Source organism: Xylona heveae (genome assembly GCF_001619985.1).
Source record: "Xylona heveae TC161 unplaced genomic scaffold L228scaffold_6, whole genome shotgun sequence".
Classification (NCBI taxonomy): Eukaryota; Fungi; Ascomycota; class Xylonomycetes; order Xylonales; family Xylonaceae; genus Xylona; species Xylona heveae.
Window position 1 is genome coordinate 1,217,898 of NW_017264198.1, and position 21,268 is coordinate 1,239,165.

The window sequence follows — 21,268 nt, forward strand, 5'->3', positions numbered from 1 at the left end:
GTATAATTAGAATCCTCATGCATAACCCGTGCACAAGACTTTATGCCGATCGCGGATAGCTTCAACTTCACCTTTCCAGCCTTCGTTGATCCGACGACAACCCGACGTTTTTCGGATCGTCAATTGGCTGCCTCCACCACGTTGCCGCGCCATGGCCTTTCGACCAGTTCTCCGGCAGGTTCGTCAATCCAATTCCATCTTGACAATTACTCCCGTAAAGTTTCTCTACTAACTCTCATTCTCCGTTGAAAAAGCGCGCCCTGGCGCCCGCAACTGCCGGTCTCTTTGCAGCCGGGTTCCTCCTCTTCCCCACGAGGACTGCCTATGCTGAGGCTCCCGAGAGCGAGGTAAGCCTTTCATATTTTTTTTTTTCAATTGGACGACATTGATCCTACCAACGCCCTTCAACACTCTCAACCCACATAATCATCAAAGCCGCAACTCTGCCTCTGACGCAATGGAAATCACGGAACAGTCTAGCAAGAAGCCCATCTACGACAATGACCTCTCTTCTCTCCCATCATCATCTCCATCCACCAGCGAGTCCATATCCTCGGTCGCATCTTCTCTCGTGAACTCTCTTGTGTCATCCTCGCGAGACGAGTCTTCGAACCTGCCAACGCCTACGGACCGATTAGCCGCACAGATCGGCAAAGGGCGATTGTTTCTGCACGACCAGGTATCCGCCGCCGAGGATAAGTTCAATGGCTTCATGTCTTCTCTCCTGAACCTCGAATCGGACTTTACTTCGACCGTGGCGTCGTTGGCCCCCGCCAAGGAGACGGGCGAGCGTCTGATGCCCGGCGCCATGTACGTGCTGGTAGCGTCCATGGCTGGATCGATTATTTCGCGAAACAGGGGCATCCTGCTGCGCGCCACTGTCCCTCTGGCAGTCGGTATCGGCGCCGGCTGGCTCGTGCTTCCCGTGACCATGCGCAATGTGAGCGACCTGGCGTGGCGGTATGAGGAGAGGTTCCCCGTCATTCGCGATAACCATCTCCGTATCCGTGGCGCCGCTGAGCAGGGCTGGTACATGACCAAGGTTCACAGCGACATTGCTGTCAGCAAGGTCGACGAGAAGGTTGCTGGTGTGCGGGAAACGATTGAGAATTGGGTCAAGCAGGGCAAATAAAGTTATAAACCATGGAATCAATTTTTGTAGACTACAGCGTTGATTCGTTTTGAGATTCTGGTCGGAGGGTAGATTATAAGACAACATCTACATATTTTTATCAAAAGAACAGCAATTGCTTCATCACATGTTCTAGCTTGCATGAAACCTATTGAACAAAGTACCTAAGGTATATTCATGCCTCATCTCTTGGTCTCTCGGCACATAAAAACGATCAGTTCACGAAAACAAAGCCCCTTTGTCACTTATGGTACATCTCAGCAAACTCAATTAGACCGATCAAAGTAAATCTCATCAATACACTTATCAACAAAAAAAGATGGATATCTTCATTACACTACCCTACTCAAGAAAGAATTTCTCTACAAGCTCAGCTACTCCAAGGAATAGAAAAATAAAAGTTGCCCCTTCGCTCACTGCTCCGATCCAATACTTTAAAATAAAAAAGCTAGGATGTACAGACTGGGTCTAGCTAGGTCAGGGAATCTCCGGTTCTGTATTCAAGGACTGTATCCAGAATCAAAGACTCTGATACTTGAAAAAAAAAAAAGCATCCCTACACCTTTCGGATAAAAGGAAAAGGCGGATCAAGTTGTAGACAATATGGACAGAACAAGAGAAATTGAAAGAGGAGCGAAAGGCCGGAAGAAATGTGAGACGGAGTTCTTAATCCAGCACGACGACATTGTCCTTCTTATTGTTGGGCTGTGGATTTGAGCCTTTTGCATTCGGGCCGGGTTTGTCCTTCCCAGCAGTAGCGGTTTGGTTAATACCTGCTGCATCTGATGCAGTAGGAGGACTGTTCTGTTGGAATCGTCTCACAAGATTGTCCAACTGGTCAAGCACGTCGCCTACTGCCATCATACCAGTGGCGATGCCTGTACGGAGGCCTTTCCAATCTGGCCCGTCCGACATGAAGAGATCCTTGAGAGCTTCTTTGAACTCTGGCTTACGAGATTCAAGCGTGTTCTGGTCCGATGCGTCTGATATGAACCACTTGTTCTCGTCTCTGCGTTGGCGGAGGCGGATGGAAATTGTGCAAGGCGGATTTGAATATCGGACGTGATAATGGTCGATAGATCTCGGAAGGACGATTGCATTGACATTACGGGAGATTTTGTCCAAGGCAAGGACCAACGGCGCAGTGAGTCTCAAGAGTAACGTGACATGTTCTAAGCCATTATCGTTGTTGAGAAAGGCAAGCAGGAAATCCTTGATGAGAAGATGAGGATTGCCCTTGTCGAGGTTCAATGACATAGTTCCGTCTGTGCCGAGGCCAATGTCCGCTTTGAGAAGAAGAGGAGTAGTGTTGTACACGAATACGATGCGGGAGAGACTGATGGTTTCGCATTTGAGCTTGATGCGGCGGACCACGTCGACGAAGCGAGTCAAGCGACCAATACGCTTGAGTCGGGTGATAATGGGGTCAATAATGGAAGTGCCGACTGGCGTCTTTAATTGAAAGGCAAATGCTCCTGTTTTGGGATGGAAGACAACGTCTTCATCGAGACGATCGTTGATGATGTCGACTCCAGGTAAAGGCTCCTTGAGGCGCGCTTCGATCGTGGAATAGAGTTTGCCGTCTTCGATCGAAGTGCCGCTGTAGGATATTCGCAGAACATCTTTGGCCCATGTTGTTTGTACGGTCGGTCTGAGGGAGGATTCGGGAGAGCAAAGCAGGCTAGACAGTTGAACAAAGAGAGTGGGTATTTGGCCGGCGAGGCTACTGTTTTCAGAGGACGACGTGGAAGAGCTAGAATTGGATGGAGGTCGCAGAGAATGAGCAACACCGCGTCGGGCCAAATCTCGCGTATTCACATAATGAGAGATCATGGATGCCGCGACGCCTTCGAGTCGGCAGAGGAAGCTGTATGATGTGGGAGGCACATTAGGCGTTTCAGATCGTATGGGGATTCGAATTGCATTGTTAACGGAGTAACCGCTATCGTTTTGATAACTAATGAAAAAGTTAGCAACACGCACGTAAGGTGTTGTGAGCAACACAGAGAAGCATTGGGATAAGCATACATCTCGGCTATCCACCATATCTCTCCCGCCATACTGATACTGACCGCCAAGATAAAGTTTTCCAACCAGCCATCTCTCCTGAAGAAAGATATTCGTAGCGTATCGCGAGGAAAGATGCGTTTCATCTCTTCCTGCTTCAGGTTCATCGTCTTGAGAATCTTCCATCCCACACATCGGGCACGGGTCTCAACTTCTTGTTCTACCGCGAGACATCGAAGATTCGCAATGGGCATAAAAGCATCCGCTGCAGGGTTTACAATCCTGTTGAGCTCGTATTCTGCACGGCCAAAAAGCAGCGAAGGCGGATTAAGCGCGAATCGACCCGTCGTGGGTTCCACCAGAATGGTCGCAGTCTCGGTCGCTGTTAGTTGCACCTGCAACGAGCAGCTCATAGGCTCTGTATCAGATGTTGATAGGCTCAATGCAAGACTCTTCTGTGCGAAAAGGGCTAACGTGCTTAGCCTACTGTGCATAGAGGATAAAATATAGGTGGTATGAAGCGCGATAGCCTTGTTCAAGATGGCTTCCATAGAAAGATTGGCAGAGTCAAAGGTGATTGGAATCTCCTTCACCTCCCTGTTCTCTCGCATCCATCGAATATCAAGATACGATGTGCTCTCTTCGCCTGGCAAAAGCTTGCCCTCTTTTAGTCGGCCACTCTTGATACCAATCTCGATCCAGCTCTTCCCCCCCGGTCTATTGGTCCAGTACTGTAAAACAAGTGTTCTTCGAACAATCTCCAGTCGTACTGATTCCGTCCAGTTGCCTCGGCTCATTTCAAGCGCTTGTCGTCGTAGTACGCCAATCTTGTGCGTCAACACAAATTCGTGCAAAAACAAGTAAAGTCCGGCAAGGCCCTCATTTTTGAGTACGTCATTGGCCTTGCCTTCGAGCTGTGCTCGAATTCTGCCGTCTGGCAGCTCGGTTGGAGAGGGCTTGAAGAGGAAACGAAAGTCAATAAAGTAGAACTGCGAAGAAGAATCCTCCTCGGCAATAGAGACATCCACCTCAAATTCTGAAGGCACGGTAAATGTGGCTCGTCCATCCGCAACTGTGAACGTCTTGAAATGGGGTGGGAGCGTCTCCTCAAGGTTTAACCGTATTGATAACAAAGTGTTGATTTTGCGTAATGTCTTAAGCATTTCCTCCGGCGTCAACGGATCCGGAGGTAGGTACCCCAGATCGGGCATCCATGATGCTTTGCCCGTTGATAGTACCTCCAGGGCTGTTCTAAGATCCGGATTGGGCATCTTTGCCGGCTCCAGATTGCGCTTCAGCTCTCCCATCCATGCTCCCGCTTCCTCATAAAGTGCCCTCTGCCGGTCCAGCCAGACTTTGAGGTCGATCGCTTTGCTCACGTCGCCGGCCTGCCGGCTCCACTGCGACAAGACAAGTGTCTTGATGAACTGATCACGACGGGCCTGCGCAAACCTCATCAACAGCATCTTCTTCTCCACATTGGCCGCTGACACATTCGCGTTTCCATTGACATGATTTCCGTAGGCCGAGCTCATTTGGCCCGCCGGCTTGGACACCGTCAGCTCCGACATAGCATTGACGACCTCGCCGAGATTATTAAAAGTCTCCTGCGCAAGCCGGGAGACCAGCCTGGAGAGCGGCTGGTAGCCCATAGTAATGTGCTCAATCTCTGCTGGTGCTTCCTGTAAGCCTGTCGTCTCCGGAACGTCTCCATTGGGAATTGCGCCATTTGGCGCTCCTTTTAGACCGTCGGCCATCCTTCGTCTGTCTCCAATGGGCGCTTTGCCTTTGTTTTCCGCCACACCTATATCCGGCCTTTGCCCATGATTTGATCGAACCAAATTTGTATTGATGCCAGAGCCATTGACTGTGTGTTCGTCAACCCTACCTGGCATCACTCGGAGATCTCAATGCTAAATCAGTCCAGGCTTTCTCCCGCTCCGCGACGCCAAATTTTGTCCCAATAGCTTTCCAAGCTTTCGAATACTGTATGGTTTCGACTGCCTTGCTAAATTATTGAATGGCGTGTTGTCTTGTACAAATCTGGTAGGCTTCTGTCCTTTATATCACATCCATTCAACTCCCTTCGCTGTGTTGGAGGCACACAGAAGATAGGATCGCAAACAAGTCGTGGATGGAGCCTCAATCGCCAAGCTTTGACAGGTGCAGCAAACGGCAGCACCAACGCAATTCCTTCTCGTTGTTTCTGCAAGAGAATGAGCGAGAGTGGGCCACCTCCTTCGCGCGAAAAGGTTGGTGGGGAGGGTAAGAGTGTCCACCGCGAATCAAGGGCGTGAAGAGTTTCGGTTGGCGCAGATATGAAAGGCGCGAGCGCCAGCGGAATGAGAAGGTGAATCCGTCCGCTTCAGGCCTTGAAGAGGAGCCAAAAGGTGGGCGGAAGAGAGGGTATCGTAGTATTGAGGTGACGTTGGGGTAACAGAGAAAGCGCAGGATAGGATACGAAGGTAAGTCGTTGGTGACTTCTCAGACTTGCCGGATGGCAGTAGCAGCAGCAGCAGCAGTAACTTTTAGTGCCATAGTAGAGACGCAGCACCAGAAACGAGATGCGCGGAGAGGATGATCCGGTGGCCAGCTAGCGTGCGGGTATTGATTAGCGTTATTTTCAGACCTCCCTTGGCTGAGTAAAGTACTGGTACTTTTCGTCTGTACACATGTTTTTCAGTGTACATAACATATGCATTCTCTATGGGGGAAACTGAACATTCTGCTCTGTTTTGAGCAGAGACAAAAGTGGCTCAATCAAATATACCATTGATACCCTTTGAATTTTGGATTGTTCCTATCTAGTTAACTACGTATTCAACACTACAAACGTTTTCTTCCCCGTAAAAATCTGTATAAAACTTCGATGTTGACGTTCGTTAGTTGTGGCAGTCGGACAGATCCGAGAAGATAAGCCTGCGCATACTGTACGTAGGGGAGGGTTTCAGATATCTTGGTATCTACACACCCAAGCCATGTATTCGCTTGTGTCCATATCTAAAACCCAGCGATAATCAGCCCAGCCACCAGGGTAGGACCGACCAGCAGTATGAAAAGAGTTAAACTAGCAGTCATCATTGTTAATAAAACTGGGATACTTCTGACCTACTCTGTATATCCTGACGCTTATGGAGGCAGAATACTGACCATGTGGCTCGTTTGAAACATTCTCAATTGAATTTCAAGGATGTTCAATCAATCTCGTGCATTTACTCTACTGTGCTGCTCAAAGTATGACTACCCCTGCATAGGGAACGCCTGCATCTAAAAAACACCAATGAATATGGCTAGCAGAAACTGGGTATATTAGACCGGCGGGAAGCTGGCTATCGGGACATTGCATGGGTATCGCATGTGCTTGTGTCTGTACCAGGGAGCCATGATGGTTGGACATGCGATATGACTCGATTTGGGTTCAATCCCTCCGGCGATGACCCGGTCGGTCAAGGGTCTCGTTCTCCGCTTTTGGGCATTTGCGGTCGAGCGAGGACGGTGAGCCTGATATTAAGGACCCTATCGCACAACGCAAGTCGCCCTGGTCCTATCCATTGGGATTCAGTAATATTGAATCAAGTGACTTCTCCCCCTGCCTTTTCCACCATTTCAAAATCGTCTTTTCTATTGAGGTTATATCGTACCGTCATGGCTAAAACACCAGCTCCTGCTTATGTCATAGTTTTGTCCGCCTACTGACCAATCAACGCATATCCCGTCCCCCGTGCAGCAAGCCCCAAGGTGTGGCTGGGAGTGGCGGTAGCTCGACATGGTAAGTTATGTGTTGACTTGTTCACCAATACACCCATATCCCTTCAATAATACCCTCAGAATCACCATTTTCCATCTCTCTGTGCCTAGCATGTGTAAAACTTCGAGCTCACCTCTTCTGGGTTCCTCGATATGACCACCAACCGAGGCCGCCACCCTTCATCAGGTCCAACACCAAGGCTTCATTAGTCTCCCCCTCTCCCTCAGTCGAAGGCGACGACGAGCGCTCGTATAGCGACCCCAGTATGGGCCCAGACGAGGGACAAGCATGGGCCCGTGATGAGCCCGAGTATGAGGGAGAAGATACTCGTACAACTAGCACCAAAGAACTGGCAGGATGGTTTAGCTATGGATGGGCTGCTGAGGTCAGCATCTCAAGCAATGTCCTCAAGCGGCGATTCAACGTCCTACTAACGAGCACTCATAGGTCTTCGTTGTCTGTGGTGTAGGTATGTGGAGACGTATTTTGCGAGCTACCTGGCGTGGCTACAGAAGCAATTGATGCTCGACCAATATGCGACTTCAACTAAAATGACCTTTCCAGGCTCATTTATTCCCATTACCCTTGAACAGCTCGCGCGCGAGCGTGGGCATCTCCTTTCAGATAGTACCAAGCCTTGTACAAGCCCGGATTTTCCAGCCTCTGGGGCCTCCTCTGGAGATTCTATGCAATGTGTTGTTTCGATTTTGGGTACTGAAATTAACACGGCGAGTTTCGCCATGTATACCTTCTCCATAAGTGTTGCGCTCCAGGCTTTATTAATCATTTCCATGTCTGGTGAGCATATTTTCCATTTGGAGGTTGAGCTCCAAAGCTAAGGCTAAATGTAGGGGCGGCGGATCATGGCACCTATCGGAAGACGCTCCTCCTTTCATTCGCTTTCACTGGCGCTGTTGCGACCATGCTATTTCTTCCGATTGTTCCTGGTGTCTTTCTACTTGGTGCTCTACTGGCCATCATTGCCAATACATGCTTTGGCGCTTCTTTTGTGCTGCTGAATTCCTTTCTTCCCCTTCTTGTCCGTCATCACTCTTCTCTGCGGTATACTCCCTCAGAAGGCTCAATCATTGAGTCGGCCCCTGACTCGTATGAACATACGCGTAACACGTCATCGCTTGATGAGGCCCCTGGTGAAGATGACGAAACAATTGATTCTCGCGCTGCTCTTTTGCCGGAAACCAGCGATTCGGGCCAAGAAGAAATTGACTTTGCTGCAGCAACAAGTGCTGAGCTGCGACTATCCACGACCATTTCCGCATATGGCATCGGAATCGGGTACACCGCCGCCGTGCTTGTGCAAGTTCTTTCAATAGTCATTTTAATCCTTTTAGAATCGACAACGTTCGCTCTCCGCCTCGTTCTCTTTGTCGTTGGGGCTTGGTGGCTCATCTTCTCTATCCCGGCAGCCATGTGGCTTCGGCCACGCCCGGGTCCTCCTTTACCTGCAGCTCCTGGTGGAAAGGCGCGCACGTGGCTTGGCTATTTTGTGTATGCGTGGAAGTCACTGGGCCGATCAGTAATGCATGCTCGGCAGCTGAAGGACATTTTACTTTTCTTAGCAGCCTGGTTCCTGCTCTCTGATGGAAGTAAGTTTTTCATTAACTTTCCCCCCCGTCTTCCTTTTTAAAAGAAATGCGGTCTCACGCGCGTACAGTCGCAACAGTCAGTGGAACAGCTGTGCTTTTTGCTAAGACCCAGCTGGGCATGAAAGCCGCTGCCCTTGGCTTGATTAACGTAATCGTCACTGTCTTTGGAGTACTCGGAGCGTTCACATGGAGTAAGTTGTCACGATGGCTGAACTGGAGCCCGAGTCAAACGGTTCTCGCCTGTATCTGCCTCTTTGAGCTCATACCCCTATACGGTCTGCTCGGGTTTATTCCTGCCATTCGCCGTTATGGAGTTTTCGGCCTGCAACAACCATGGGAGATGTATCCTTTGGGGGCTGTTTACGGTTTGGTTTTGGGAGGATTATCCTCCTATTGTCGAAGCCTTTTTGGTGAACTTATCCCTCCAGGGTTTGAGGCTTCCTTTTATGCACTCTATGCTATTACCGACAAGGGGTCTAGTGTCCTGGGACCTACCATCGTAGGAGCTATTACTGATGCCACTGGAGAAATTCGGCCGGTACGTACTCGCTTGAATCGCTCATTAACTTGTTGACTGATTATTGGTGACGAATAAAGGCCTTCTGGTTCTTGGCTGTCCTCATCGCCCTCCCGGCACCAGCTATGTGGCTCGTTGACGTTGAGCGTGGTCGCAAAGAAGGTGCTGCAATAGCTCGAGAACTTGAGGGACGTGGTTATCTTGACAGGTCTAGGGCATCGGATGGTGGCGTTGCGGGTGACCACATTGTCATGATTGACGAAGAAGCGGAAGAGACACAGGGTGGGACATAGCTCGCCAAGTGGTGTGTATTTACCTTTGGGATGTTGGATGATTATATGCAAACGAACTATCATGTCTATATAAATTATTTCTGCTGTCTCTCGTTATTCAGCGCCGCATTGCCGAAAATATTTCTAATTATATCATGCTTTGCAAGTTTACAGCCGTTCTGTGTTGGACAATGTGGATGGTTGTAATCAGCATGTCTGTCGTTCCACCTCCATCGGTGTTTAGATTAGATGCCCAAAAAGAGAATCCACTGGACGTGAAAATTACTTGAGTTGGTTGCGTTTCGGACGTGAAATATCTGTAAAGTGCACCGTAAAATCCAGCTCTTGACTATATGACCGATCTAAAGGTATGAGAAAGATAGCAAAACTCTTAATAACTACGGACTTATGATGTTGTTTTCATCCGAGAAACTGTGCGGGGAGCGATAACTGGAAGGGTATAGACACAGTGAGCTTTACCTAATTATCCCCACCCCGCTTGACAGTGGCTTTACCCGATTACAGACGGACAAAAGCGCTAGCCGCTCGGCTTACTTAACGTTACCGGCAGTCTACATGCAGTTTGTTACTAAGTTGAGCTCCGATTGAGGACCAACACCAACGGCTGAGGACACATTGCCTCAGAGCTCCCCTGGCACGCTATCTGTTCATTTGACCCACTTTGTGCTTAAGTTACAACTTAAGTATTTCATCGAGACCAAATTTCCATTTACTTCAACAATCAGTTCGAGTAATTGTCAAGGGATTACTGTGAACAACGAAATTTTCCCATCATGAGAGGTTTCCGTAACGCTGCTCTTGGCCTGCTAGGAGCGGCTGCTCTCGCCGTCGCCTCCGACGTCCATGACTTGACCAAGGACACTTTCCCCAGCTTCATCAAGGAGCACAATCTCGTTCTTGCTGAATGTGAGTATTCCGAGTTTTGCTCCGTCCAAAGATACATACTGACCATAGTCATCTAGTCTTTGCGGTATGACAGTGTCCTGTTCAGTGACTATTCCATCGTGCGTTTGCTAATCTATGATTTTTTTTCCCGGTTGTAATAGCCGTGGTGGTATGTAGAAAATTCGGCAGATGATGCAAAAGAAGATGGACTTTGGATAAATGTGCTAACAGGAAGCTAGTGGACACTGCAAGGCACTTGCCCCCGAGTACGAGGAAGCCGCGACCCAGCTCAAGGAGAAGGACATCCCCTTGGCCAAGGTTGACTGCACCAAGGAGACGGAGCTATGCCAGGAATATGGCATCGAGGGTTTCCCCACCGTCAAGGTCTTCCGCGGTCCGGATAACATTTCGCCTTACAGCGGACAGCGGAAAGCTCAGGCGTAGGCCCCCAGTGCTTCCTCATGCAAGGAGACATGTCCGGCTAACGAGAAACCCTAGGATCGTCTCTTACATGATCAAGCAGTCCCTCCCAACCGTAACGACTGTCACCAAGGAGAATATCGAGGAGTTCAAGGTTGCGGATAAGGTCGTGCTGGTCGCGTACTTTGATGCCGAGGACAAGGCCGCTAACGAGTCTTTCTCTGCGGTCGCCGAGGCTCACCGTGATGCTTTCCTTTTCGGCGCTACCAACGACGCCAGCTTGGCCAAGGCCGAGGGCGTTAAGCAGCCTGGCATAGTCCTTTACAAGCAGTTCGATGAGGGCAAGAGTGTCTTTGACGGCAAATTCGAAAAGGCCGCCATTGAGCAATTTGCCAACACCGCCTCCATTCCTTTGATCGGTGAGATCGGTCCCGAGACCTATGCCGGCTACATGACTGTAAGGATCTTCACTGGAATTATTCCTCCCATTGTGCAATGAACGTCTTATGCTTATTGTTTGATCGAATATAGGCCGGCATTCCCTTGGCTTACATCTTCGCTGAGACTCCCGAGGAACGTACTCAGCTCGCTGAGGAGCTGAAGCCTGTTGCTATCAAGCACAAGGGCGCCGTCAACTTCGCAACCATTGATGCCAAGGCCTTTGGTCTCCACGCTGGCAACCTTAACCTGCCCGTTGACAAGTTCCCCTCGTTCGCCATTCAGGAGACCGTTAAGAACCAAAAATTCCCCTTCGACCCCTCGGAGAAGCTCAGCCAGAAGGCCATTGGCAAGTTTGTTCAGGACTTTGTTGACGGCAAGGTCGAGCCAAGCATCAAGTCGGAGCCTATTCCGGAGAAGCAGGAGGGACCGGTCGTGACCGTTGTCGCCCACAACTATGAGGAGATTGTCTTCGACAATGACAAGGACGTTTTGCTCGAGTTTTACGCTCCCTGGTGCGGTCACTGCAAGGCGTACGTTTCACCTTTATCCCCCTTCTCATTACCCTTTTCCCCCAAGTGCCACAGTACTAATTTGGATCATTTGCAGTCTCGCCCCTAAGTACGAAGAGCTTGCAGCCCTGTACTTCAACAACGCCGAATACTCTAAGAAGGTCGTCGTCGCCAAGGTCGACGCTACCAACAACGATGTGCCCGACGAGATTGTCGGCTTCCCGACCATCAAGCTCTTCCCCGCCGGCGCCAAGGACAGCCCCGTTTCATACAGCGGCTCTCGCACTGTTGAGGACATGGCGAACTTCATCAAGGAGAATGGCAACAACAAGGTCGACGCATACAGCCCGGCCGCCGAGGAGGACACTGTGATGCCCGACGCTGAGACCATGGCTCGCCAGGCGCCTGCGGCTACCGAGGAATCTTCTGAATCCGCCACCGAGAAGAAGGAGAAGGCTACTGAGACTGCCTCGGAGGCGTCCGAGGGCGTCAAGGAGTCTGTCAAGAGCAAGGTTAGCGAGGCTACTGAGGCAGTCAAGACTGCGGTCTCGGCTGATAGCGAGGGCGGTTATGACCATGATGAGTTGTAAAATATCTCATGCAACCTTTTTTTGTTGTTTGCTCTCTTTCGGTTTCTTTGGTTCAATTTCTCACACATCTATACGGTGCTCTCAGCGCTCGATTGGATTGATTGATTCATCTGTCTGCCAGATACGACCTGAAATACATGTGTATATATAAATATCAACTTTCAACCTACTTTCCCTTCCACACTCATCATCTAGTATTACTGTGTTGGGAAATAAGAATAATGACTACTGTAAATCATGCTACCTTGTGTGAGACTTGCGGACTAGCCTCGACGACGCTGTCAAAATCCATGCTACTTTCTTCAGATGCTTATTTGTCACTACAGATTACTGTCCCTCCCCATCCGCCTTCTCATCGGTCGCATCCTCCGCTTTTGGTGCTCCCTTTGGAGGTGGAGGAATCTTAGTGCCAGCTTTTGGCGGCGGCGGAACAGCCGAAGGGCCAGTACTTCCTGGTCTCGGGGACGGGACATAGTCAAGTTCTTTGCTTTTTGCTTCTCCTTCGCGGAAATAATCGTCCATGGCCGAACTTGGCGATTGGACGTTATAATGATGATGGTGGTGATGGGCGCGTGCTTTTCGGCCAGTAGTTGATGGAGCCGTTCCAGCTGGCGGTGCTGCTCCCGCGCGAGGTGGTGGAGGCGTTGATGTTGTGGTTGTGGTTGGTGAAGCTTCGCTCTGGGAAACAATACTCGGCCCTGGTCCAAAGGACATATCGGCGGGGGTTATAAACTCGTTTTGTGACACAGTCGCGCCAGAGCCGGGGAGATGCGAAGTTCCACCAGGCTGTAGCTGGGAGGGGAGCTGCGCTCCGCCAATTGTAGAGGATGGATTAAACGATGTATAATCGTTACTCTTGGCGGTATCAAATTGCGCAGTTTCGAATAACGTCTCCCCTGGCCCGTGGGGAGGTTCGGTCAATGGAGCGGGAAGTCGGTGCAGAGCGCCGTAGCCAAGGACACAGCCCAATGCGCCTTCACCGCCCCAGTGTCGCGAAGGGGTAATGGTTACCAGGCGTGTCACGTTGTACTCGTGGTTGTAGACATGCAGACGGAGAGGACGGGAGAGGTGCTGTGATAGATTGGCTTGCGTTAGTTGGGTTCGGAGAAAGTAATTAGAGCGGAGGGACAAGGAGGGTCTGGAAAGGGGCTCGTAAGAGGAAACGGGGGCGTCTGGCTTACATCTTCAACAAGTTCACCGAGACCGGCTTCGCCCTTGACTATGCCCTCGGGAGTACCAATAATGTAATCCCCGTATGGAAGCAATCCTGCGTGATCAGCGGGGGAGTTGGGAATCACATCGAGGATATGCCAAATGTCTTCGGTGGTGGAGAGGCTGTTCCATTGTAGTGTCAGTCCGAGAGATGGTTCCTCGGGTGAAATGGGAATGTGAATTTCGCGGATACGTTGGCCCTGGCTGTTGTCAGCTTGAACAAGTTGGATAAAGACGGAATATATATCTGGGTAGTGGGTATTTGGGCCTGAGTACCTTTGCGCTCCATATGCCAAGGGTGACGCTGTTGCCGGCACAATTGCGGACTTCAGTTGCGAAGAGGTGCGGACTAGAATCATCCTGTTATTTTTGTATTTGTTAGTACATACTTGCGCCAGCGGACGTAAATGAGCTGGAGGTTAGATTACAATCTGTCGTCCATTGATCCCAACAATGAAGTCGAACCAAGGCTCTATCTCGAGCTCAAGCTTCTTGTTGCGCAGGACTTGGAAACCGTATGCCCGGCGTGTGCTGGTGTTTTGTGCTGGGGCATCGGAGTCGAGCCGCGAGATGAAGCGGTTGAGAGCACCGAACATTGTTATAAATTGGTCTCCTGGGCTTGGTCTGAAAGCTACCTGAGTTAAGAAAAAATTGGGAGAATGTACGGGTAAGAGAGGTGTAAAATCAATTGTACCGGGGAAGCTCCAAACCACGCTTGGAAGGAGCCAGATGGCAGTCGGAGGGTCGGCGGCAGATCTCGAGGTGGCCCAAGCTTGACGTTCCTCGCACGGACTCTTGATGTCGCAAACCCTCAAGTCTCGATTGCTCGTACGCCCTGCTCGTCTGAATAATATGGCATCATGCTAAGACGAGCCACGAGCAGGTCTCGAGCTTAGTCTACGCATTTATCTATCCATGAGACATCTGCAGGATCATCATGAATTATGACGAGCCTCCGTCGGGCTGCCACCATTACACTTCCCTAGATGAAGTACCTTGGGAGATCCAAAAGTTTGTTGCTCTATTGACTGCTCGCTTTTCCATGGTTCAGAATTGTTGACGCGCGCAGATATTGGCAGCAGCGATATAACATCTTCTCAAAATATGACGAAGGGATTTGGATGACCGATGACGCCTGGTTCGGCGTCACGCCTGAGCCTGTGGCAGAGTACGTTCGCAAATCTAATCGCTCCAATGTATTACAACATCTAATGCTTCCGCACAGCAAAATTGCCAATCACATTACGCAGTCGGCATCCAAGGATAAAAAGACTATAATTGATTGTTTCGCTGGCGCTGGAGGAAACGCGATCGCCTTCGCCAAGTCTGGACGCTGGGACCGAATCTTTGCCATTGAAAAGGACCCATATGTGCTGCAGTGCGCAAAGCACAATGCTGAAGTTTATGGGGTCTCAAATAAGATATGGTGGATCGAAGGAGATTGTTTTGATATCATGAAGAAGAGATTGGCTACCGTGGGCAAGGACAGCGTTATATTTGCAAGTCCGCCATGGGGAGGTACGTTGCATTTTGAATATGAAAAATGGTCATGGAATGTGTGCTGAATTTTATTTTTCTTAGGCCCGGGATATAGTTCGGATGCTATTTTCTGTCTCTCCACCATGCAACCCTACTCGTTGAACGATCTTGTGGTACCAATGTCCAAGGTCACGATGGATATCGTGCTTTATCTTCCCAGAACTTCGGACGTGAGACAATTGGCGAGGTACGCGCCAAATGGCAAGAAGACACCTATTATCCATTATTGCATGAATGGGGCAAGCAAGGTACGTCTAGGAAAGAAGTCCAATGACGATGGAGGTGCTAACTTTGGATTGAAGGCGTTGTGCGTTTATTACGGAGATTTTAAGTTTGGAATTGATCACAAAAGTCAAGAAAATGAAGGTTCATATGGAAGTAATAGAAACCAAAGCATAGAGAATGGCGTCAATAGGAATCGTGGTAGTTTTCTATGTCAGTCTCAATAGTGGCCAGACGAGTCTTGGCAATATGTTTGGCTATAATACAATTTTTTTTTCCAATGCGTGCTATTGGCACAGTCACTTAGAAGTATATTATGAGGATTCTGCAAAGAATCTCATAGTACATCTCAATTAATAATTTTGTTTCCTTTGACTGAGCAAATGATATTGACGCAATGCTGTATTAGGGTGAACCCCTGCTGCAGGTCATTTATAGGCGGAAGAACTGGGGAAGTGAGACTAGACTGAAACGGGCGGATCCAACGGCGAGAGTGACGGGCTTGGCACCGTTCCGCGACTCTGATTATGTAATCAAACATCCTCGGGTTGATTCGTTTTGGGACATTCAATCATCCTCAAGTCATTGGCTCAGGCAGCTATTATTCACCACTTCTGGGGAGAATTCGCCTTCGTCGCTTACGTCTTGCCCTTAAAATTACGGCTACCTGTCTGTCAAGCTTTTCAGATTAGTGTGAACGCAAGATGACCCTCAGCGGATGGACTTGAAGCAGGCCTGAGTTGATTCAACGTCCGTCGCGTGATGAGGCTCACCCCGCGCAGCACTTGAATTTCAAGTTTTGACATGGCAAGCTCGATTGTACATCGACCGACTTCTCAAGATCCTCACTCGAATCATTTTTCGGAGGGCAAATCGAACTCGACCAAGATGCCCCACGCCGTTCCTCCTCCCGGTGATGCTCAAGCCGAGCAAGATGAACTCGAGATTCAGAAGCTGCTTAACGACGAAGGCACTGGCGCGTTGGACTTCTTTAACCGCGACCTTGATCCTGGAGAGAAGGCAGATGATGCAGTAGACTATGAGGATATCGATGACGATGATTTGGCCGACCTCGACGAGGGTGATGGCGCGATCAAACCAGCAGACCGAGATGACGAGGAACCCGGAGGCTTGGATGATATTATGCAGGAGGGGCAGTTGCCAGAAGTAAAGGAAGAGGCAGATGGTGAACCGGACTTATACGATGATTTATTTGGCGAAGCGCCTTCTTCCGAGATCGGCCAGCAGGATCAAGAAGCAGCCGAAAAGGAGCAGGCGGAGGCTCTGGAAAGAGACATTTCCATGTCTTTTGAGTTTGACGAAGAAGAAAAAGGCCCCCAGTCATCGGCAACCGTTCGAGAAACGTCCGCCCCGGAAAGCCAGAAAGTACCTCCGCGACAGGAAGAGCCGCCTTCGTTTCGAGATGTGAATTTTGGAACAGCAGTTCAGGATGAGGATGAGGCCGAAGACGAGCGGTTGAGAGAACAAAAGGCTCTTTTGGCCATGTCCATGTCTGACAGCAACTTGCCGCCAGCACCGCCAGAAAACGAGGAAGAGCTTTTGACATCCATGTGGCCAAAGTTTGAGCGAAATGCTGTCCCTCGTTTCATGGATCTCATCCCTCCGAAGAAAGCGCATTATCTGGGAAAGACTCCTCTGAAGCCCCCAAAGGTCGTCCAGCCGACCAAGCTTAGCCTTGATATAGCCCAAGACCAAGAGCGTAGCTTTCGACAAGCGGGACTAGCTCACCCAAGCAAACATCTTCGAGAAGCTGATGCCGAGCAAAGAGGGCTGGTGCTCATTCCAGATCTACATCCAGAGGGCGAAGACGAGGACAAAGATGATTTATTGGAGACGCTGTCGGACAGCGAGGAAGTTGGAGGCGTGAGCTGGCAAGATCTATGCATCCTCTGTCAAGATTGGGACACGAGTGCTCTAGATGGGGAGTCTCAAGATAGCCTGATTGACAGGGATAGTGGAAAAGGGTCGAGGCGTCGGTCATTCGGGCAGTTTGTTGAGGACTACAGCGACGAAGAAATCGATCCCGCTGCTGCCAAGGTATTATTGATCTTTTCTTCTTTGATAATTTGAGCCTAGCGCTAACCAGGCCTTTCTGCAGAGGCGAAAGCTATCTCGTGAGATTAAGGATCTCTTCGCTATACCTCAAATCGCTCTACCTTCCCTTGAGGATCCCGAAGCTGTTACGGCGAAACTTGCCAAGAGAGTTACTCTTGATCTCAATGACCCGCATCTCTTGATTGATGTGCAGCCAGCGCATCAGGCTAAGAGACGTCGTCTAGGCGGTGATGTCCGACGTGGAGTTAGCGGTAGCTTCACGAAAGACCTGACCCGGCGTTACAATATCTCCAATGACGAGGCTTATGATCTGCTGAAGGAGAATCATCAGAGCAAGATTCGAAGCACAATCGGAAACCTGACTGTCGAGCACAGTATGCCTGCGGTTAGGTTGCAATATCCTTACTACAAGGTCAAGCTCCAGACGCGCGAAGCCAGGTCTTACCACCGGCCCTCAATGCAATTCCATCCAAACGTTCCTATCATGTTCAGCAAGCCTCGGAGTCTGAAACGGAAACATTTCAAAGGCAAAGACGCCATGTCAATGTTCACCTCGACGAAGGATCTCTCGCTCGCGGACAACTCCAGCGTCTTATTGCTCGAATATTCAGAGGAATGCCCAACGATGATGTCCAACTTTGGCATGGGTAGTCGTCTGATCAATTACTATCGACGCAAAAACAATGAAGACACTTCAAGACCTAAGCTCGATATTGGAGAAACTGCGGTTCTCATGCCCCAGGACAAGAGTCCGTTCTCCATTTTCGGAAACGTTGAACCCGGAACCACGATGCCGACCATCTACAACGGCATGTTTAGAGCCCCGATTTTTAGGCACGAACCAAGATCTACTGACTTTCTGGTCGTTCGCAACACCACCGGCGTTGACGGGTCAAGCTTTTATATGCGCAACATTGAGAATTTGTGCGTAGTGGGGCAGCAATTCCCGTCGGTCGACGTGCCTGGCCCGCACTCCAGAAAGGTCACGACCGCGTCAAAAAATCGTCTCAAGATGATCTCTTTTCGTCAGATTCGGAGGAAGAATCCTCCCCGCATCAGCGTCTCTGAGGTGACCAAACATTTCCCAGACACGACTGATATTCAGAATCGGCAGAAGATGAAGGAATTCATGCAATTCTCAAAAGAGCATAAGGAATGGGAGATGCGCTCAGGCGAGCCGATTCCAGACGAAGCGTCATTGCGATCCATGGTCAAGCCGGAAGATGTCTGTCTTCTAGAGGCGATGCAAGTTGGTCAACGCCATCTACAAGATGCCGGATACAGTAAAGATGACGACGAAGATGACGATGACAGCAAGGAAGGGCAGAGTCTTGAACAGCAACTGGCACCGTGGCAAACCACGCGAAACTTTATCAACGCATGTCAAGGCAAAGCCATGCTTCAGCTTCATGGCGATGGAGACCCATCTGGTCGTGGCGAAGCATTCAGTTTCATCCGCACTTCTATGAAAGGTGGCTTCAAAGCTGTGGGTGAGAGTGTCGAGGATAAGCTGGATGCCAAGAAGCTCAAAGAGCTCGGTGGCCATAGCTACAATGTGGCGAGACAGCAAAGAGCCTATGAAGAATCCATTGCCAGGATTTGGGAGGCGCAGAAGACGAGTCTATCATCCAACGTTGAACATTCCGACATGGATATTGACGATGAACACCATGATGAAGCTGAAGATTTGTTCATCGGTGGGCCAACGCCTCGGTCAGAAGCGCCAACCCCCTCCGCATTTGCTCGCCGAGATGATGAGACTACTAGTCAATTTAGTCGATTCAGCACCGCCAGTCAGAGTGGAAAGGTTCTTCGCATCACTCGAGAAATGAGAGATCCATACGGTCGCGTTGAGCGGGTTCAGGATGTTATCCGTGACCCACGAGTCATCCGCCAATACCTCCGTCGCCGTCACGAAATCGAGGCAGAGACTCTCAAGTATGATATGTCCTGTGTCTGCAAGCTCACCTCTGAATTTTTGCTAACATTTTCTTTTCTAGGCTCACTGATCTTCGCCCGACTGGAGATGCCGAGCAAGATCGCCGGAACCGCAAGCTGTGAGTAGCGTCAAATCTTCAACGCAGTAATTCTCAATCTAACAATCTTTTGCAGTCTCGAAGGAGAACTGGCCCGTCTCGAGCGAAACAAGGACCGTCGTCTTGCTCGCGACAAGCAAAAGGGTCTGCTGACCGGTGCCAATGGCAAATCCCCTGGCTCGCCAAGCTCGCCGTCTAATGTCCAGACCAAGTCTGTCGGCACTCAGCGCAAGTGCGCCAATTGTGGTCAAGTCGGCCATATCAAGACCAACAAGAAGTGCGTGAGATTCCAGCTTTGACTTTTTTTTTTCCTCTTCCGACTATTTCGTCAACTACATCTGTCCTACTGCTTTCTCTCCCATGTCCTAGACCACGTTTTCATATACGCCTTTACTTCACATGATTGTTCATCAGCTTTGACTGCATTCAACTATGCAGTTATGCATCCCAACATCACAAATAACAGCAAGCTAACGTCCTCTACCAATTTTCTCCAGGCTCTGCCCAATGCTCAACGGCACAATGCAGCAAGAAGACGCCTTTGGCGAGTCCGCTTTCTCGTCCATGGGTGCATCTTGATTGTCGCCATCCCCCCCCTCCCCCCCAAACACCTTCCACCTTTCTTATCTACATTCCTCTCCCAGCCGCTCTACCATCTCTCTGACCCAATCAAAAGTTACAAAATCTTTTGTCCTTTCACCTTTTCGACCCTTCGGCGTCTTGATATCCACATGCAGCTCCCAGCTGTTTGATTTTCGGTTTCTATTGCCCTTCGGTTTCTATTGTCCCCGTTTTCGCAGGGGCTACAGGATCAAGCATATCCCACCAGATTTTTCGTTTTTGTCTTTCCCCTTTTCTTCAAGTCTTTTTTTTTTTTTTTCGCCCCCTTCAAATGCATTATGCTTGGCGCATGTCCCGAGCGTCGCTGGTTCGCCTTCAGTCTTTCAAGTGCAGTTTTTTCATTCAGAATGTGTCTTAGGGTTGTTTATTCGGGTTGTTTACTTGTCCACTGGGAGTCCTCCCGGTTTATCCTTGGGGTGTTTCGTTATGCATTTTCTGGTATTCGGTGTCTCGGGAGTTTACCTTTTCCCCTCTTACTTTTCTTGTGTGTCAGAGGTTGACTCTGCAGCGTATCAGGTACATGTACTTGTACTCGCTGCCTATCTCTTTGGTATCTACCTACATGTTGCTTATTCATTGCTGTCTCTCGACGGTGGTTGTTGTTGTTGTTGTTGTTGTTCTTGTTGTTGTTGCTATTCTCGAGCTTCGTGCTTCATGTGGTAGAAGAGCTTTTTACCAACTACATTCGGTACAAATGTCATATCAGTCAGAACCTCCTTTTTTTATATTCTGTGAATCGTTTGTTCAGTGAATCGAAGTGATGGGCACGTAGTAAAATGAGGATGCAAAATATAAGAATACTGGAGAAAAAAGGGAGATTGTGGAAAGATAAGAAAAACACCGGCGACGATGAATTGCAATGTTTGTTCCCTGAATCTATCCTTTTCGATTTAATTCGTAAAGTGCATGTAGTCTATAGTGAGATAAAACACCGACATATCAAAAAGGGTGAAAAAGAGGTAAAGGCGTAGAAAAAGGAAAGATGAATTAATACCCTCGACTCATATAAAAAAATTAGAAGGGGAAAATATAGGGATGATTAAAAAATGTCTATGCCCGCTATGTCCGATAGTAACAAAATGTAACAAGCTAATATAACGCCAATCCGGCACCGATACCCAAAACTACGCCGGCAATCAAATTTGTGTAGCCAGCCATTGATCCAACAAAGTACGCCAAAGAAGATGAGCCGTGGTCAGCAGCATAGTGCTGTCGGCGATGGTAGGATAAAAGAGAGAATCCTCCGGCGTTTTTGTGGCCCGAGGAGGAAGAGGATGAAGAGGAAGAGCTGCCGGATTTGCGCTGGTACAGAGTGAGTCTGTTTGTTATTTATTGTTAGTTTGATTTAAGTTACCAAATTTCTCTGGGGATTAATAGAGAGCGTAAAGAATTTCCAGGAGAGCAAATGGAATT

General features: G+C 49.4%; 8 protein-coding genes across 8 annotated transcripts in view; 5 read left to right on the top strand and 3 right to left on the bottom strand.

Moving 5' to 3' along the window:
• Positions 1–59: 59 nt before the first annotated feature.
• L228DRAFT_248045 (putative mitochondrial protein) lies at positions 60–1,303 on the top strand. The gene is made up of 3 exons (XM_018332775.1): positions 60–178; positions 255–347; positions 476–1,303. The coding sequence occupies exons 1-3, from the start codon at positions 152–154 to the stop codon at positions 1,130–1,132; spliced, it is 777 nt and encodes a 258-aa protein (XP_018187921.1). The 5' UTR covers positions 60–151; the 3' UTR covers positions 1,133–1,303.
• A 495-nt stretch (positions 1,304–1,798) lies between these two features.
• Positions 1,799–4,896, bottom strand: L228DRAFT_239342 (MED14-domain-containing protein; the record flags this gene model as incomplete). The annotated part of the gene is made up of 2 exons (XM_018331133.1): positions 1,799–3,089; positions 3,161–4,896. 2 exons carry the CDS (start codon positions 4,894–4,896, stop codon positions 1,799–1,801), a joined length of 3,027 nt encoding a protein of 1,008 aa, XP_018187922.1.
• A 1,844-nt stretch (positions 4,897–6,740) lies between these two features.
• On the top strand, positions 6,741–9,558 carry L228DRAFT_248047 (autophagy-like protein 22). Its single transcript, XM_018332776.1, has 7 exons — positions 6,741–6,908; positions 7,030–7,272; positions 7,335–7,356; positions 7,452–7,685; positions 7,739–8,494; positions 8,563–9,032; positions 9,092–9,558. The coding sequence occupies exons 1-7, from the start codon at positions 6,906–6,908 to the stop codon at positions 9,302–9,304; spliced, it is 1,941 nt and encodes a 646-aa protein (XP_018187923.1). The 5' UTR covers positions 6,741–6,905; the 3' UTR covers positions 9,305–9,558.
• Positions 9,559–9,902: 344 nt separating this feature from the next.
• Positions 9,903–12,332, top strand: L228DRAFT_248048 (prolyl 4-hydroxylase, beta polypeptide). Its single transcript, XM_018332777.1, has 5 exons — positions 9,903–10,210; positions 10,428–10,629; positions 10,688–11,066; positions 11,141–11,580; positions 11,657–12,332. The coding sequence occupies exons 1-5, from the start codon at positions 10,078–10,080 to the stop codon at positions 12,147–12,149; spliced, it is 1,647 nt and encodes a 548-aa protein (XP_018187924.1). The 5' UTR covers positions 9,903–10,077; the 3' UTR covers positions 12,150–12,332.
• Positions 12,313–14,065, bottom strand: L228DRAFT_151380 (hypothetical protein). The gene is made up of 4 exons (XM_018329289.1): positions 13,790–14,065; positions 13,638–13,721; positions 13,331–13,561; positions 12,313–13,220 (listed from the first exon to the last, which is right to left on the bottom strand). The coding sequence occupies exons 1-4, from the start codon at positions 13,955–13,957 to the stop codon at positions 12,477–12,479; spliced, it is 1,227 nt and encodes a 408-aa protein (XP_018187925.1). The 5' UTR covers positions 13,958–14,065; the 3' UTR covers positions 12,313–12,476.
• A 151-nt stretch (positions 14,066–14,216) lies between these two features.
• On the top strand, positions 14,217–15,408 carry L228DRAFT_261546 (S-adenosyl-L-methionine-dependent methyltransferase). Its single transcript, XM_018334342.1, has 5 exons — positions 14,217–14,372; positions 14,431–14,529; positions 14,587–14,879; positions 14,943–15,148; positions 15,203–15,408. Exons 1-5 carry the CDS (start codon positions 14,299–14,301, stop codon positions 15,347–15,349), a joined length of 819 nt encoding a protein of 272 aa, XP_018187926.1. The 5' UTR covers positions 14,217–14,298; the 3' UTR covers positions 15,350–15,408.
• Positions 15,409–16,010: 602 nt separating this feature from the next.
• L228DRAFT_268840 (hypothetical protein) lies at positions 16,011–19,813 on the top strand (the record flags this gene model as incomplete). Its single annotated transcript, XM_018335199.1, has 5 exons — positions 16,011–17,180; positions 17,242–19,136; positions 19,199–19,255; positions 19,311–19,511; positions 19,732–19,813. The coding sequence occupies 5 exons, from the start codon at positions 16,011–16,013 to the stop codon at positions 19,811–19,813; spliced, it is 3,405 nt and encodes a 1,134-aa protein (XP_018187927.1).
• A 1,131-nt stretch (positions 19,814–20,944) lies between these two features.
• Positions 20,945–21,268, bottom strand: part of L228DRAFT_239348 (WSC-domain-containing protein) — a gene marked incomplete at both ends in the record, with an annotated part of 1,049 nt that continues 725 nt past the window's right edge. Inside the window, one exon of the mRNA XM_018331134.1 lies at positions 20,945–21,173. Within this exon, the coding sequence (XP_018187928.1) occupies positions 20,945–21,173 (229 nt within the window). The remainder of the gene's footprint in view (positions 21,174–21,268) is intronic.

Excerpts from the sequence above, each read along its gene's own strand:
- L228DRAFT_248045 (XM_018332775.1), top strand. The coding sequence starts at position 152 with ATGGCCTTTCGACCAGTTCTCCGGCAG. Across the intron at positions 179-254 it reads TTCGACCAGTTCTCCGGCAG|CGCGCCCTGGCGCCCGCAAC; the intron begins GTTCGTCAATCC and ends CCGTTGAAAAAG. Across the intron at positions 348-475 it reads CTGAGGCTCCCGAGAGCGAG|TCTAGCAAGAAGCCCATCTA; the intron begins GTAAGCCTTTCA and ends ATCACGGAACAG.
- L228DRAFT_248048 (XM_018332777.1), top strand. The coding sequence starts at position 10,078 with ATGAGAGGTTTCCGTAACGCTGCTCTTGGCCTGCTAGGAGCGGCTGCT. Across the intron at positions 10,630-10,687 it reads GGACAGCGGAAAGCTCAGGC|GATCGTCTCTTACATGATCA; the intron begins GTAGGCCCCCAG and ends GAGAAACCCTAG. Across the intron at positions 11,581-11,656 it reads TGGTGCGGTCACTGCAAGGC|TCTCGCCCCTAAGTACGAAG; the intron begins GTACGTTTCACC and ends GATCATTTGCAG.
- L228DRAFT_151380 (XM_018329289.1), bottom strand. The coding sequence starts at position 13,957 with ATGTTCGGTGCTCTCAACCGCTTCATCTCGCGGCTCGACTCCGATGCC. Across the intron at positions 13,562-13,637 it reads TTGGCATATGGAGCGCAAAG|GGCCAACGTATCCGCGAAAT; the intron begins GTACTCAGGCCC and ends GACAACAGCCAG. Across the intron at positions 13,221-13,330 it reads TCGGTGAACTTGTTGAAGAT|CACCTCTCCCGTCCTCTCCG; the intron begins GTAAGCCAGACG and ends AATCTATCACAG.
- L228DRAFT_261546 (XM_018334342.1), top strand. The coding sequence starts at position 14,299 with ATGAATTATGACGAGCCTCCGTCGGGCTGCCACCATTACACTTCCCTA. Across the intron at positions 14,373-14,430 it reads GTACCTTGGGAGATCCAAAA|ATATTGGCAGCAGCGATATA; the intron begins GTTTGTTGCTCT and ends TGACGCGCGCAG. Across the intron at positions 14,530-14,586 it reads ACGCCTGAGCCTGTGGCAGA|CAAAATTGCCAATCACATTA; the intron begins GTACGTTCGCAA and ends GCTTCCGCACAG.
- L228DRAFT_248047 (XM_018332776.1), top strand. Across the intron at positions 8,495-8,562 it reads GTTCCTGCTCTCTGATGGAA|TCGCAACAGTCAGTGGAACA; the intron begins GTAAGTTTTTCA and ends ACGCGCGTACAG. Across the intron at positions 9,033-9,091 it reads CCACTGGAGAAATTCGGCCG|GCCTTCTGGTTCTTGGCTGT; the intron begins GTACGTACTCGC and ends TGACGAATAAAG.